At 42.5% G+C, this 16,042-nt stretch overlaps 1 protein-coding gene across 1 annotated transcript in view; it reads left to right on the forward strand.

The window, feature by feature from the left end:
- The window catches only part of LOC138510706 (BOS complex subunit NCLN-like), a 426,819-nt gene that overhangs the window by 273,984 nt on the left and 136,793 nt on the right, over positions 1–16,042 (forward strand). Inside the window, exon 9 of the mRNA XM_069626473.1 lies at positions 7,074–7,255. Coding sequence (XP_069482574.1) covers positions 7,074–7,255 — 182 coding nt within the window. The remainder of the gene's footprint in view (positions 1–7,073; positions 7,256–16,042) is intronic.

A 16,042-nucleotide genomic window follows, 5' to 3' on the forward strand; every position in this document is an offset into this window, starting at 1 on the left:
GTAATAGCGATACAGAAACAACCGAACACCTGCTAACAAAGTGTGAGCAGCTTGTAGCATACCGGACACAGCATCTAAGTGAATTTATGCCTGCAGCAGAAGGAAATCGAGACTGGTGGACTTACGCCAGTGCTGGTCACTGTATCAAATTGAGTTGTGCTGTAGTTAACTTTTTAGACTCACTACGACTTGACAAACTGTGATTGTCTAGTGATATATATACCTACTTGGGCGTATATCACTCCTTTTTTTTTTATGAACATGGATTTCTTTCGACAACGATGATCAACAACTTGTAACAAAAGCTTGAGGTCTCGATGCTTGCATTGAGTCTATCAGGCTGAAGTTTCAATAAAAAAATAAAAAATAAAAAGAAAAGATATTTTTAACAGAATCAAAAGCATTACTGTCCTTCACGCATTCCCTTGTACAATTCAAACTGTGTTCTCTGCCTTGTTAGGTACAAATTGGTTGTCTGGGATGCTAAAGTGGAGGTGGGTTCTTGGTCACTCCTATAACGAATACAACTAATGGTGGCCATTTCGGGTGACACCATTTTGCCTGTGATTGCAGGTGTGGGACTACTGCTTGATTTAATCCCATTTATCAACTCCCTCTCGCCCACAGTAGGTTTGGTGGCTTTAGTGACTTGGATATTAGCTGGGAATATTTCAGAGAGGGTTGCACAGCTTTCAACAGGGGACATAGGGCATTTCCCAATCCTGTTGATGGAGCAAGGGAGTCAGTGGGCTCATCTGGGAGGGCCGACTCCAGTAAGATAATGCCCTCCCCTCCAAATGGAATAACGTTGGTAGTGTCTAGTAAATGGGACTGTTCTTAGTTGCACTGGTTAGAAAATGGAGCAACAGGAAAAACAACAGAAGCAGCAGGGACAATAGCATACACAGCATTAAGCATATTGGTAAGAGACCGGAGAGGCTGAACAAATATGCAAGGATAATAATCATTGTTTCCTGTTAGTCCAAGGCCACCGGGCTGGCACATGGGAGGGCACATAGATTCATCTACTTTGGTAAGGGGCTTGATGTCATACAAAGTGTTTCCCTCCACCCCCAGAGGTTCAAGCTAACCGGGATGCTGGAGGGGCCCAGGAATTGATTTATTTCACTGATAAGAGTATGGGCTTCCCCCTGAAGCCTGGATGGATTCAGCAACCTTATTTGGGCAGTACATAACAAGGAAGATGAAGGAGCCAATGCTGATGCCAGTATTGTAGAAACAGGATTGGGGTTGCCATCATGACTACGTAGAAAGTAATAAATGAACAAAAAGGTCCCTTTTATTTCCTTTCCTTTTTTTTCTTAAATAGTGATGTGCTCAGACAACCTGCAACAGTCAGGTATCACTTGCCACCACAGAAGGTTCAATGGCAGCAACAAGTTTCCATTCACCTTGTTGATTACTTGGTTAGCATTATTGACAGCGGCCTTAAATCGCCTCCTCCTGAGTTGCCTCTCACCTGTACCAAAGTGATGCTTAGGTGCTGGTTAGCTCCACTTGTCAAGTATACAGATTTCAAGGGGAACTCGGGCTATGCAGTGGCTTCAGCATAAACAAAGTATTATACTCCTTCTTTCAGACAGTCCTGGAGTCGTCGGAAGCCTTCTAACTGCAAACTCCCAGGAGTCGCCAACGGCCGCGCCTGGGGGGAAGGGCGCAGGCGTTGGCGACTCCTGGGAGTCTGCGTGGGGAGACCAAGATACAAGCAGAAAAGGGGGCATGGCTTCCTACAAAACGGCCTGCAAGTCTTCCTGGGAAGGCTGGTGCGGGAACTCCTGCATCCTTTGCCCCCACTGCCGAAGAGAGAGGGTGCACTTGGTTCGCAGAAGCCACGGTTTCAGCAGTCCTGCGAGTGCGGAGAGTAACACCTGGAAAGAACTTACCTGGTGAGTCTAAGTCAAGCGAGGGACTCTGGGGCTCTTCGGTGCAGGCCGCGTGTTCCACGCAGACAGGATCACTCACAAGCGAGTGAAAAGCAGAATAAGGAATGTTACACATACCAAACTGTTGTTAACGTACAAAACAAGCTAAAAAGCATCAAGAGTACCAAATGTTTGCAAACTTACAAATGTAAGCTAATAAATCTTGCCAATACTGAACCATTGCACATTTCCAAAGGCGAGCTAGTAAATCGTACGGATACTGAATGGTTGCAGACTTGCAAAAGTGGCTGTTTATTTTGTTATGCTATCAGAATTTATACAGCACACATTCACCCCAAGGCCATCTTGGTGCTATATTAAACCCAACGAGGTCCAGGAGTGAAAGTGTGAGTTTGGCAAACACCAACAATTTGGTGGGAAGGACTTATTAGAAGCCCAGGCCTACCACTAATGCCCAAGCCAAGGGACTTTGAGAAACTGGCAACATCAGTCCAATAAAAGTTACCAAACATAAGAGGGGAATGCTGGGAAGCCGTAAGGTTGTGAAGGTTGTCACTCTGGTTCGGGGATACCTATCAATGTGGTTGATGTAGATTCTGATTGCTACAAAATACAAGCAGGAAAACATTTTATCCTGAACATTATTTTCGGTATTCCTGCAGAAGGGGAAGAAAGTTGGCAAACAGGCTGCCCTTATAGAGGTGGTTATCCAGAGGAAGATGAGCATTGTTTGTGGAGAGTACCTGATAAGGATGACTGTGAATGTTATATTCACTGGTTTATGCCACAGAAGATCATTGAAGTTGTAGTTATTCTGCTTTTAAAGTTACCATTGAAGCACTTATCTGTTTTAGTTCTGACAAAGGAGACGGGCAGGCGAGTAGACCCGTAGGGAAAGAGGTGATTGCCCAAGTGAAATCTGGTGAAAGGTTACGCCGGGTAGTAGAAGGAGCAAGTGCTGAAGAGTGTTACTATTGGAAAGCAACCTGTTGAGTTGTGACATTTGGGGGAAGAATTGTGAAAGTTGATTGAGACAAAGTTATAATTCTTCCTGCAGTCATTCTTCAAGCAGACCATTCTGACCAAACCTTTTGTTGTTGCCAAATATGTGGAAGAGTTCTAATTTCAGGAGGTGTGATAGCGTATGACTTTTTCTTTCAAGATCCTTTGGGAGAGTTCTTATTCCAGGAGGAGTGAGAGCTTTTTGACTTGGACAAGTTACTTTATTGAAACAATGGAACTGTGTGTTAACGTCAGATTTCCTTGGTTTTTCCTTTGAACTGTGGAGAAACTCTTGTTTGGATATGGGAAGGAGAGCCCATCCAGTCCATGACTAGAGACATTGATTATTTTATGAACCGGATTACATGTTGTATACAGTTGTTAAATAAATTCATTTGCTATATTATACCTTTTTACTTTGATTGTTGCATAAGTGTGGGGTCTTAGAGATCCTTTGGTTAGTGTGTTCCCTTTTAGTTCACTCCATGCAGGGAAATCCTCATTAGGTAAGGCATAGTGAAGCGTTCATTCAACCTGTTTTATTGAATAAAATGGCAGAAGTTAAAAACTCTTTACCAAGTTGTCCGACTCACATTTCTGACCACGCACAGTACATTACACAACTCCCGAATAATCCAGAGGCGTCCACAGACCCCAAATCAGGAAGTGAGACTGTGTACCAGACAGATATATCACACATTTATTTTTACCTAGCTTATTGGGCATTTTTTTAGTAAAACACTGGATGAATTTACACCAAATTTGCAAAAGCAAGTTTTCGGGACCAGGCTGCCGCTCCTCACACAGGTTTGGTGCAAAACAGTCGAGCAGTTCGGGTTGTAGCCGCAAACAGACTTTTTATCCCATTTTTTATCCCATTCATGTCTATCCAGATTTTTAACAGTTTGGGACCTTCCCCTACACCTTTACACCCCCTTGACGAAACAGCATTAAACTTTGCAACTAAATTCAAAGTCTGGTCTATATTTGTTTTGCAAGTTTCATGTGGATTTGTCGAAAAGCATCAAAGTTATAAACCCCCCAAAAACAGTTTTTCCTGGGAAAGCCAACTTAACCATAACTACAAGGTAGTTATCGCTGACCCTCTAATGTGTTTATATATATATATTAGAAAAGAAGCAAATCCCACAAAAATACCCAAAGTTAACACTGCCAGCCAGAAAATTAGAAGACCAATTCCAGTTTATTTGAGTCACTCAGTAAAATAAAACACGGTATAATGCGTTTTGTAGCCTGCTGGCCACCTGTTCACATATTTATATGTTCACATATGAATCATTCAATACACGGATCATGTTTATAAAGGGGGCAATTCAGAGTCTATTTGGTTGTCTACATGCAGCCGCTTCATTATTCCTATGAATGCAATGTGCCTAAGGCAATGAAGGTGAAAACATTGCCAAAACTGTCAGCTATTTTTTTTTACAAATGGGACAATAGCTCCCAGCAATACAGTACAAAAACAATGTAAAAGCATTTCTAGAACTTTGGTTATTGCACATTGCCATTGAAAACATTGATGTTTCACAATGCTAATCTACCAAAATAGCAAGCATAATAAAAATAGCAGCTTTGATGTATAAAAAGCAAAATGTTGTCTCTGTCCAATATGAAAGATATCAACAGCTTTTACATTAATGACCAAAAGCATCCGGAATTAAACTGCATATGCAAATAAAGTGCACAATGCATTCAACATACATAATGACAAGATAGTAAAAGGGTGTAGTGCATAGGTTAAAGTGTGTAGTGCATAGTGCCTATTCTTGTCACAAAAACAACCATGCAATCAGATAACAAATCGTAAATACCAAACACTAGCTGGCAATATTCCAAATTGCTGCATATTCAGAGGTAAAGTGCATAGTGCAAACACATTAGATCTGACTTTCAAATATGAGCTATAGAAAAAAGAAACAATCATTTCACGATCATACAGAACAATCTTAAAACTAACAATAAGGAATGGAGAAAACAAAACAAGATGAGATCAAATGAATTGTAAAATCTGGAAGAAAAAGATCAAAACCAAATAACGCAGCAAAAAATAACTGAACCAACTCATGTGCCCCAACATTTCTGCAGCATTTCATTATCAAAAGTACACAGTTCTTAGTCTAGGTTATGTCCTTACGGTTTCACTTTATAACGCACCAATCAGTACTCTGTCTGAGAAATTGGCATATTGTGCCTCCACCCATGTCAACCAGACCATTGTCTATGGAGCAAGAGGAAAGGGCAAAATGCAAAAGTGAAGGGTAGGGAGAAGCAGTAATAGAAAAGGGACACACAGGACTAACAAGTCGTGAAGTTACAATGATTTTGTAGGAAAGGGAATGGGGTTGTCCACGTAGGGGTGCGCGTGTTATGGTGCGTGTACCCAAGTGAAAGCTGATCATGAAAGATAGAAGCAATAGAATCATATTTAGATTACAGTAAGGTCTCTTTACACTCATTCGGGGATGTGCGAGTTTGAGTACTCGGTGAGAACTAACTATTGCCTAGATTAAACTGAAAGTGTGACTAGCTACCATACAGCTAGGATTGGGGACACGTGTGAGTAATGGTAGCTCCTGTTAGTTTTTAGCAAAAAAGGGCAGTCTTAAAGATCATTGGGGTCAGGGACGCCACATATATCCAAAGAGACCCACCCATATCATCCTTAATATAAGCATTGCATACCCCTTATTAACGACCCAACCACGCTTTAGGCGTTCCCTTTTTGTAAAAGAAACGGAATCAACCATTCCATCGATTGGTCCAGTTCCTGTCCTTAAGGCTGCTATCTCTATCATAATTTTAAAGAGACTGATCATATATTGATATATGTTAATTTGGCCATGCAACACTTCCCCAACCCACTTGTCACTTAAACTCTGTCACACTTTATTTCAACTGCATCTTTACTAATCCTGATCGGCTTATTTGGCAGGGTGTGGTGTCCAGTCAGTCTGGGGGCAAGATGAATGTAGATGTAAATGTCAGAAGGGGTGAAGATCAGGTTGAGGTAAAGCATTGAGGTAAAGTGTGACAAAGTTATATTAACAAGGTTCTGCTCTCGTTAAGTAGTTGTAGAGAAGTAATGATGGGGATACCGTCTTTATCGAGAAGGCTGGTCGTGCTCATTCATGTGGTCTTCATATCAGGGCTACTACCTTGGAACTCCTCTCTACCCCCTATGTATTACTACCATTCCTGTCCTGCCCTACGTGTCATGCTTTGTGATATACTTTCATACGCACTAGTAACATAATCAACTTGTCATATGTTTTAAGCACTTGTAATGTCCCTCTGACATCTTTGATAAACTAAGCCCCCCTCAACCCCCCGCTTTTCATGCTGTTTACAAATCTGAATGTCCCTTGAGCTTTTGAACGATTGGATTCCCCGCCCCACTTAGCTCTGGAAGTTTGGTGGTGGTTGATTGTCTGATAATTGATCATGGCAAACTGTCTGGAAAAAACAGCCCACATGCAATCAATTATCAGAGGATCAAATGGCGCTCACACCAACCCACACCCCTCACCCCCCAAATCCCTCCCCTACTTACCTGTTTGCTAGTCGCCTGGTCAACTTCAGCTGTTGCAGCGTCAGGTCCGTCCCTCTAACGCAGGCCGGATCCGATGCTGGTCGGTCCCTTTTTCTTCTTTCTTTCCTTCGGTCCCCCGTCTCCAATATTGAGGAAGCGTGGCGATCATATAGCGATCATAGCGAGCAGGGGACACCCCTGCAACTCCTGCTCCACATGTTCGGTATGTATTAGCCTAATTGTTTGTTTTTAATCAATCACATGATACTGACCGAATTTGGTCAAATGTATCATTCGATCAATTAAAAACAAACAATTATGCTAATACCGCTCTGAAGAGCCCTCAATGTGGTCTGCGCTTTATACAAACCCTATAAAATAAAATAAAATAAAATAACAGCAGCAAGACACAAAGAATAAACTTCACAGCTCATGGATCCAGACTTTGAATGTGCTCCTCACCGATCTCCAAATTGAGATAAATCACCTGCCATTCATCAAAAAAATTAGAAAACAGAAACAGCTCTGAATTGATTCAGTTAACGGCACTCTGCTCTGCAAGGTTGGCACACGCAATCCTCATATATTAACATGCATGCTGTGTTATGCCCTCCTAGGTTATGAACTCTCCTCCCTTCCAAGGGGTGAACTTCTCAATGGTCCACAAGAAGATCAACCTGGGGGACGAGCTGCTCGGCTGGGAGCATGAGCAGTACAGCCTCCGCCGCATCCCAGCCTTCACCATCTCGCACCTGGACAGCCACCGGCATGGCCTGAAAAACAGCATTCTGGATCGGAGGTAAGCCGCTGAGCTCACGAATATCACAGCTTTTGTGCACTCATCCATTGAAAGTGAGACACCCCATTATAATTAGTCTACAAATATTAAAAAGAATAAATGGAAGTTTAAAATGTTCATAAAAGTTATACAAACAGGATATATTTTAGAAATATACATTTCTTTATACAGAACATAGGGGAATATGTATGAATGGTATGTATATCCCAAACCTAGCAAAAAAGAAACTAAGTGATAGGCAAAGAAAGGAAGAAATGGAGAGAGGGGAGGGGGAGAAAAGTGTTATCAGGGGTCAACCGGAAGCAAAATATTCCTTGTAGGGTCTTCAGCTCCTTCTTGAAGTGCGGGGGTGATGGATCAGCTTAGAAGGAGAAAGTCTGTTTTCCATCTCCTTCCTTCTTGCAGCTCTTAGTCTAGTCAGCTGCTGTTGTTGCTTCTGGTGCTGTGTGTGCCTCCAGAGATGGTGAGGTTTTCGGCCATGTAGGATGGAATGTTGTTTGTATCCTTGCATTGGATTCAGACCGCTTTGAGCTCGATGAAGGCTTGTAGGGTTAACCAGTGTTGTTTTTCGAGCATTGGAGTGATGTGGTCCTGAAATGGGCACGTGTTGAGGAGTGCTGAACAGCTTTCAGGGGAGCAAAGAAACGGCTCAGGACACTGATGAGGACAGCATTGCCCCAGGCAAGTGGAAAAGAATTGGGGCCTAGAGGATGGATCCAAATTCTGCAGCAGGGACATGTAGGATTTTACTTTGTGAAGGAAAAGGACCGGCTACTAGTGTTTCTTACTTGGTGCCTTTGCAATGTGAGTCTTGAAGGAAAGGTCTCTGTCGATGATGAAGCAATTCCTTCCTTTATTTTCATTGCACCCCACAAACCTGATTGATATAACTCTTGAATGGGGTGTTGCCTCTGCTTCCTGAAACATGCAATTATCAATCCCCTCCTGGATAAAAGCACAGCTGATCTATAGGTTCTAGCCAAATATTAGTACATCTGTATCCTTCTTTAGCCCTGTAAACTACTGGGTCGAGAAGTGACATGATAGCTTCACTAGAAGGCAACAATATTGTAACACATTTATGTGTCATGCTTCCTGCCCTGGAGTGGGTTAGACTGGATATTGGCTAATATCAGAGTCAAGCTGCTCATTAGCTTTAGTGGAAACCAGAAAGCTTCTTTGCTTCTTCCCCCCTTCCTGCAGCTGATGACGCTACAGGCCATGAGTTTTGTTGAAAAGAGTTAAAAATGGGCTGGTATGTGTGGAACTATAGAGGATACACTCAATCCTAGTCAATCGTAGCCAGGGTGTATGGATTGGGTCAGTAGCATCATCCATACAAAAAGTAGAATCTGGAGAGCCTCAACAGACCCTGCTTTCCCCATTTCCCTTCAGCGTTTACATGCCTCCATTCCCAGAGGTACTAGGTCATTACCAGAAGCACTTTCAAATGTATGCTGTGACGTACTCATGGTGTACAGAGATGGACACAGACACAAAGTGTATATGTTTGGAAAACCTTTATTTATAAAAAATGGTAAAGGAAAACGCGTTTGGAGAAGTCCTAACTTGCTCAACATTGGGAGTGATCTCAACCATTAAACAAAAAAGAAAAAAAGGGACCTGTGACCATTAGTCCAAAATAAAGAAGTGTCTATTTAAAAGCCTGTGACCATTAGTCCAAAATAAAGAAGTGTCTATTTAAAAGCCTGTGACCATTAGTCCAAAATAAAGAAGTGTCTATTTAAAAGCCTGTGACCATTAGTCCAAAATAAAGAAGTGTCTATTTAAAAACCTGTACTGGCCCTCAGGCATATGCAAAGAAAAATGTGATAGGGGATTTGTGGCTCAAACGAAATATACACAGGGCAAAGGGGTTCAGGTTAGAAGTCCGTTTTCCCCCAGTCTGATAGACTTTGGTTTTTTGGGGCGCTTTAGCGACACTGACCACAGTTTCTCAATGTTCACAAACAGGCTCGCGACTGTGGAAACACAACAATGCTGCAAATGCCTGTTGCAAATGAACTCCTCTCGCTCCAAAAGTGAACATGCAGTTCGGTCTCTTTTTCTATTCACTTAGGGTTTTTCCTTCCCCAAGTACAGCGTTTTTGGTCGGTCAACGACTCAGCAAATATCCCAATGCTACAATAAGAAAACAATATCTCTCAATCTGGTTGTAATTCAAATCTTGGCTCCCCTCGATCGGGATTGAGCCTTTTCTCGCTTCACTTGTCGGGGTTCCCTTCCCCTCGATTTGCATCATCTCCTTGAGACTTCCCTCTGTCGGACTTGAGTCCCCTTCTACTTAGTCGAAAGCTTTCGATTGTGCAAGGATTTTTTCTTCACTTCCACATGACCACTTCGACTTCTTTGCCATGCATCTTGGTACTTGTATTCCTTGCATTCACGAGTTCCTTTTTGATTTCAGTTTCCCTCTGAAACTCCTCTGCCGGGATCAACCTATTCAGGCTCTTTAGTTTAAAGGGATCCACTTCTATACTTTCTCTTATTTTTCTCTTATTTCACTCTCTTCTTCTCATCAGCTTTAGAACTTCCTTCTTGCCGTACCACTCTGCTACCTTGTATTCAAACATTAAAGTTCTAAACAATGAACTCTCTTTCTTTCGCGGGTTGTCTTATACTCGCGTAACGTTCATTTTCACTCCTCAACACTAACCAGAGTTTTGCAGCTTTAATTCACTCACCAGTTCCGTTGGGAGGCTTTTTACTTTCGTGTCTTTGATCTTGAAGTCAAGGCCATTATCCTTGCTGCCTCTGCACCTCCCCAACTCTGTTGCTCACCTGGAGGGCGGCTGGCAACCTTGTACTTTTGTTTCCTCCTTCCCAGCTGGGCTGGCCTCTGTAGCCCTTGTGGCTTTCGGATTTTAACGATTCTCTGCCAAAGGAATGTCCAGCATTTACCCTCTCTCCTCCAGTCCTCTGGTCTATTACTCTCCTCTGTCTGGCTAGCCACCTCTCGGTAAGAGCTGCTCCTTCCTGTGCACCCCCTTGCTCAAATGGGTGTTTCTCCCAGCTGCTTTTATACTCCTGGCTAGAGTTAACAGGTTGCAGGTGAGAATCGTTAGCCTCAAGTGCCTGACTCTACCTAGCCTCATTAACAAGACATCCTAATGTCGGAGTATAGGAGGTCTTTCTTCTCCCATTGTTGTTCCTATGGGTAATCTGTATTACTCCTTGTCACCTCCTTTCCGTCTCAGTACATGGATAGGTCAGTGAGGAAAGGGAATTGTGCGAAGGGTAGCGATCCTTTGTGACTTTGGGTGAATCAAGGACATTATTATCAGGAAAGGGGAATAGATATGTTGCTGGAGAAAAGGGGGTGATGTTCTTTTCCCTGTTCTCTGGCGTCTCCTTTTTATCTTACTAGATGTAAGAATTGGTAAGGGGGAATGAGCCAAGGATGCCAATGTCCCAAAGATAACAAAGAGGAATAAGATGATGGATAATTGGGAAAGGAGGGATACCAGGTCTTGCTACTCGATGTGGCGATCTGTGGTGTCTTAACAGAAAAAGGGGTTGTGGCATTCCTAGCTTTATTATTCAAGGTGTTTCTGGGATGTGAAGATATCCTTATAGAAAGAATCATGGGGTGGAATGGGGCCTGAATGACAATACCCCATGCAAACTGAGGGAATTTAGGGCAGGGATGTATCCACAAGGGGGGATGCCAGGTCTCACCCTCTGGTGCTCTCCTCGTAGTCCCCAAGGACCCCCCCTCCAGGTGATCCTCACTTGCTTGTCCACCCCCAGGGTTGGGACCAACACGCGATGGCCCTTCCCTGACCACCTGAACAAAGGATCCCCAGGGTCTACAAGGGAGAACTCCTTCAGGTTTCTCACAACGCTGAGGATATCCAAATTCACATTTACCTGAACAAAGTACTGGAAATGCAGAAAACATTACTAGATGTATGTCCCTTGTCTACCAATGGATGGGAGAGAATGTTATTCGTCTTAATGGTCCTAAAGGAGATATCCTAATAATGGTAGGTTTTAAAACTGCTCCTGTTAGACTGTACCCTAAGTCTCGAGACTTCTCCGACAAAGTCAAAGACAGTAATACATTGGGATCTGATGTTCAATATGTATTTGTTGGTTGCATCCCAAAGCAATGCTGTGGGCACAGACGTAAACCTTCAGCTGTCCTCGCTCACTGAAATCCCCCCATTCCTCCAAGCTGAGCACCAGGTGGAAATGACAAAAGCCCTGGCAATTGGAGCTCTTGCAACATTCTATCCATCTTGCTGAAGAGCCTCATAGACTGCCAAATCATGCCGACAGAATGTGCTTAAAATACCACAAATGACATCACATGAACTGGGCCATTAAAGCACATCATGCTGGATAAAGAAGACATCATTCCTCTAATATTTGAGAAAGAAACACTTACAACTTTCGTTACATGCCAGATACAAGAGAGAGAGAACATCTCATTTAAGAAGACAATTTAGTTATACAATGCAGGAAAAAGCGATAAATAGCCACTCAACTCTGAAGAGCATTTCCAAGCCTGACAACCTTACAAGAAAACATGTAAAGTTCAGTTTACCTTTATTGTCTCTGTGATAACAATGATCGAAAGCTACAGACACCCAGCAGTTTTTCTTGGGCCATGACTCTGTTGTATTGTAATGCAGTCTTCCTTGCCAGTTCAGCTGCAGCGAGCTATCTAAATTGAGTGTTTCAGAAAATAAAGCAAAACACTAATTTTGCCATTAAGCCAGAATTAATGCTGCATCCCATTACGGAAACCATACGACAATGCTCAATTATGAATATCAAATTTGCCTGCAGTCAAAGATTTCATGTCTGCACTCAACAGTGGCAGTTCGCCAGTATCTTCACCAATTGCGGAGGAGCTGTGCCAGCCCAGTTCTACAGTTGAGGGAGTGCTTCTAGGCTGGCTTAAACTGTCAAAGGGAAACAGTTCTGTTTCTGTTCTCCAGCGTCCACGTCCAATGGACCATGCAAGGCTGCGGGTGTCTTGCTTCCCCAGCCTTGCATGGTCCACTAGAGATGCAGGAAGGCCAACTGCACCTCTGAATGTGTGTGGTCGCACTAATGCGTCTTTCCACACTTTAAGAAAGTCTGGGGTGGTGACTTGGTAGCACTCTAGCTTCTGTGCCCATGTGCAGGAACCAGGAAGCTCTCTTTGCTTCCTTGTTCCTGGTTGTGTGGTGTGGGGGCCAGAGGTTCCTGTGTTTCCTGGGAGGCCAGCGAGCATCGAGGACCGCAGTCCAGACTGGGACTGAAGGTAAGAATAATCTGTATTATGTATGCATGTATGTGTGAGTGAATGAATGAGCGTATGATGCATTGGCGGGTGCTGGTTGAACGCATGAATGAGTGAGTGTATGGTAGCGTGAGTTAAATCCCCCGGGCTTAGTGTGCTGTATGAATGAGCGAGTGAACTTTGGGCAGATAAGCATGGTGTGCAGTTATGTGTCTGGGATGGGCTACTGATTTTGAGGATGGAGGGGGAAGTGGTTTGGAGGGGGTATTCGAAGGTAGAACCAAAGATGCCCAGTAAAAATGATACCATGCCAGCATCATTTTTTAATGGACTTCATTGATAAAGCAAGCATGATAAGTGTTAAAATCTGTCTAGATTGGGCCTTTGGTGCAGCCAGTTTACCCATTTCCTACTGTACCATAACATGTTTAACTGGGTATCTTTGATAAAGCAGGCATGAGAAATATTATTATGTGCCAAGACAGGCCTTTTTTTGTAGCCAGTCTAGCTATTTCTATGTCATGTCCTTGTACCTGGCTAATCTTGCATTGTGGTGCACCTCGTCTACCCATTTTGTACTTTGGCATGATTTTTTTTGCTGAGAATCTTTGATAAAGCAAGCATGAATGTTATTACCTGGCTAGACTGTCATTTCAGTGCAGCCTATCAAGCTATTTCTTTTGCACAGCATTTTTTTACAGGATATCTATAATAAATCAGTTATGATAGGTGTTATTACATGGCTAGACTGGTGTTTGGTACAGACAGTCTAGCTACTTCTTCAGCATGGCATATTTTACTGGGCATCTAGGATAACTCAACCATGATATTTTATTATGTGGCAAGACTGGCAATTTTATGCACCCAGTGTGACATGTTCTTATACTGCAGCATGGATTTTTGAATGGCATTTTATTTACTGAACCAGTGTGGGCATTTCATTTATTTATTTTATTTTATATGGTTTTATTACATGCTGAAAACCCGACAGGTATCAGGGCATGGGAAACATAAAAAACACTAAACAAAACAGATTACACTGAGCCCATCTATTCAAACAGATGTGTTTTCTAGCCCTTACAAAAAGAGGCCAGGTTACAATCCTGGTGTGAATTCAACAGAAGTGTATTCCAGAGGAAGGGAGCGGTAAACACAAATGATTTCCCATTTGCTTTCATCCATTTGGGACATGGACAATTTAGCAGCATAGCTTTGCTTGAGCGTAAGGTTTTAACTGGTTGGTAGATATTAATTATTTTCTCCAGGTATTCAGGAGCGGTACTCTATACAGCTTTATGGGTGAGGACCGCTACTTTAAATTGGATCCTAGTTTTGACAGGAAGCCAATGGAGATCCTCCGGTCTAGATATGTTTTCCATGTGGTACTTGTTTTATAATGCGCACAGCATTATTTTGAACCACCTGTAGGGAATGCAGACTCTTTTTAGATGCTACCCCTAAAAGGGTATTACAGTGATCCATCCTTGAGAGGATGGTGACCCTGGTCAGAGTTTCACAATTTTACTCAGAGATCAGTGGTCTGATCTTTTTTTAGTAGTTTCAAGTGATATTGGGTACTGTGAGTAATGTTATTCACTTGTGCGTCGGTGCCAACATTACTGTCACATACTTTGCCCAGTGTTTTCACTTTAGACTCGGTTTTAATGACACATCCGTCAAGCATGAATTCAGGGTATCCTTGGTCTACTTTAGCTCTCTGTAGTGGTGAACCAAAGAGCAACAACTCTGATTTGGCATCAATCAGACACATCCAGTGTTCCACCATCCACTGTTTTACAGTTCAAAAATTCTCATTTAATTTAGCAGAATCCTGTTAATAATTTCTGGCTATACTCAGCAAAAGCTGAGGATCATCTGCTTAATTAGTAAAACGGATATTCAACTTCTCTGCTAGATCACACAATGGTTTGACATAGAGATTAAAAAGGGCAGGGGACAGGCATGTCCCCTGCTGTACTCCAAAGGAGATTGGCACGGAGTCTGACAGAACCTCCCCCCAGTGAACAGCTGACACTCTTTCAGACAAGAATGAGTGAATCCATTTGATGGCCCCGGGGGAGCACTTCCCTTTCTTCTCTAAGGCTGCCATTAGTGTACCATGATCCATAAAATCAAAGCCCACTGATAGGTCCAAAAGGACTAGCAAGCCACATCCCCCGGAATCCACAATGTTCACTGAAGGTCCACAAGGGCACTCTCGATACTAAAGTGGGGCCTAAAGCCTGACTGTTTAAGGTGAAGAACACTGTGGAGTTCCAAGAATTCTTGGAGTTGTTTCATAGCGACTTTGTCAAGAATTGGTAGGAAAAATAAGGTATAATTAATTGGTCTGAGGTTAGATATGTCCTTGGGGTCATTACCTGCTTTTTTGACATGGAGTGTGACCGTAACTCGCTTTAGACACCTGGGTACTACTTCGTGTCTGAAAAAAGAATTAATAAAGCGAATGAGAAAAGGGCAAAACACATTAGCATTAACTAGGATGATCTTGGGTGGAAGAATAACCCCCGAGCAGGATGTAGGATGCATACTTTTCATAATTCCAAACATTCCTGTTATATTTATGTCATGGAGAGTAGTCCAGTGTTCCAACCTCTTTAATGCCAGGGGGGGTCATTGGTTGAGGTGCAGGTACCCAAAGGTCCAGGGTTGTTTTTAGGTATGGCCACTATGGGCTTTTTAATTTTATCTCTGGCCGATAAAACTTTATCGGTAAATGCCTTTTGGATGCAAATGCAATCCTCTTTAGGAGGCGTAAAAGTGCTTGGGTTTTCAATTTCCTTTAAAATTCGAAATAGTTCTTTCGTTCAGTTATTGGCCTGAGTACTTTGCTTCTCATAATACGCTTTCTTTGCGTTATACATGGAATTTCCATAGTTTCTATTTAGTTCATTCCAAGCTTTCTTATGAAGGTCAGAATTTGATTTCACCCATAGGCGTTGGGCCTGCCTTTTAGCTCTCTTGATTTCTTTAGATTTTTAGTGAACCAGTCATTATTGGAGGTTTTATTTCTCACAATTTAATTCTTTAGAGGGGCAACCTGATCTAACATTTTAGTCATGGATTGCTCAAAGACTTAAATAGGAGTTCTGGTTTGTCTCTGTCGAAGTGCAATCCATCACTGAGGCTGGAGCATTAGTCAAGTCGATTTCAGAGACCTTTTCTTAATCGAGGCATGGAATATATCTAGTTTTTTTTGCCAAAGGTTTGAAACCAAAATAACACAGTGATCTGACTATATACAAGGTTTGTTCTCTGTGATCTCCACTTGAGGTATTTTCTCTTAGTATCATTACTGACAGTATGTGCAAAGCAAACATGAGTATGTTCTTATATGGGAATACTAGCACGTATTGGTGTAGCTGGCATGGTAATACGTGGGCACATCCAGCCTAAAAAAGTTTTTTTACTGGCATATATCGTGGGCAATTGCATCATGAAAATACTCCTGATCACTGTTGGTGATATGCATCTACTGGATTTTCAAAAGTTACCCTGCAAAACCAATTGCA

The sequence above is a fragment of the Ambystoma mexicanum genome, chromosome 6p, assembly GCF_040938575.1.
Source record: "Ambystoma mexicanum isolate Mex_15411 chromosome 6p, UKY_AmexF1_1, whole genome shotgun sequence".
Classification (NCBI taxonomy): Eukaryota; Metazoa; Chordata; class Amphibia; order Caudata; family Ambystomatidae; genus Ambystoma; species Ambystoma mexicanum.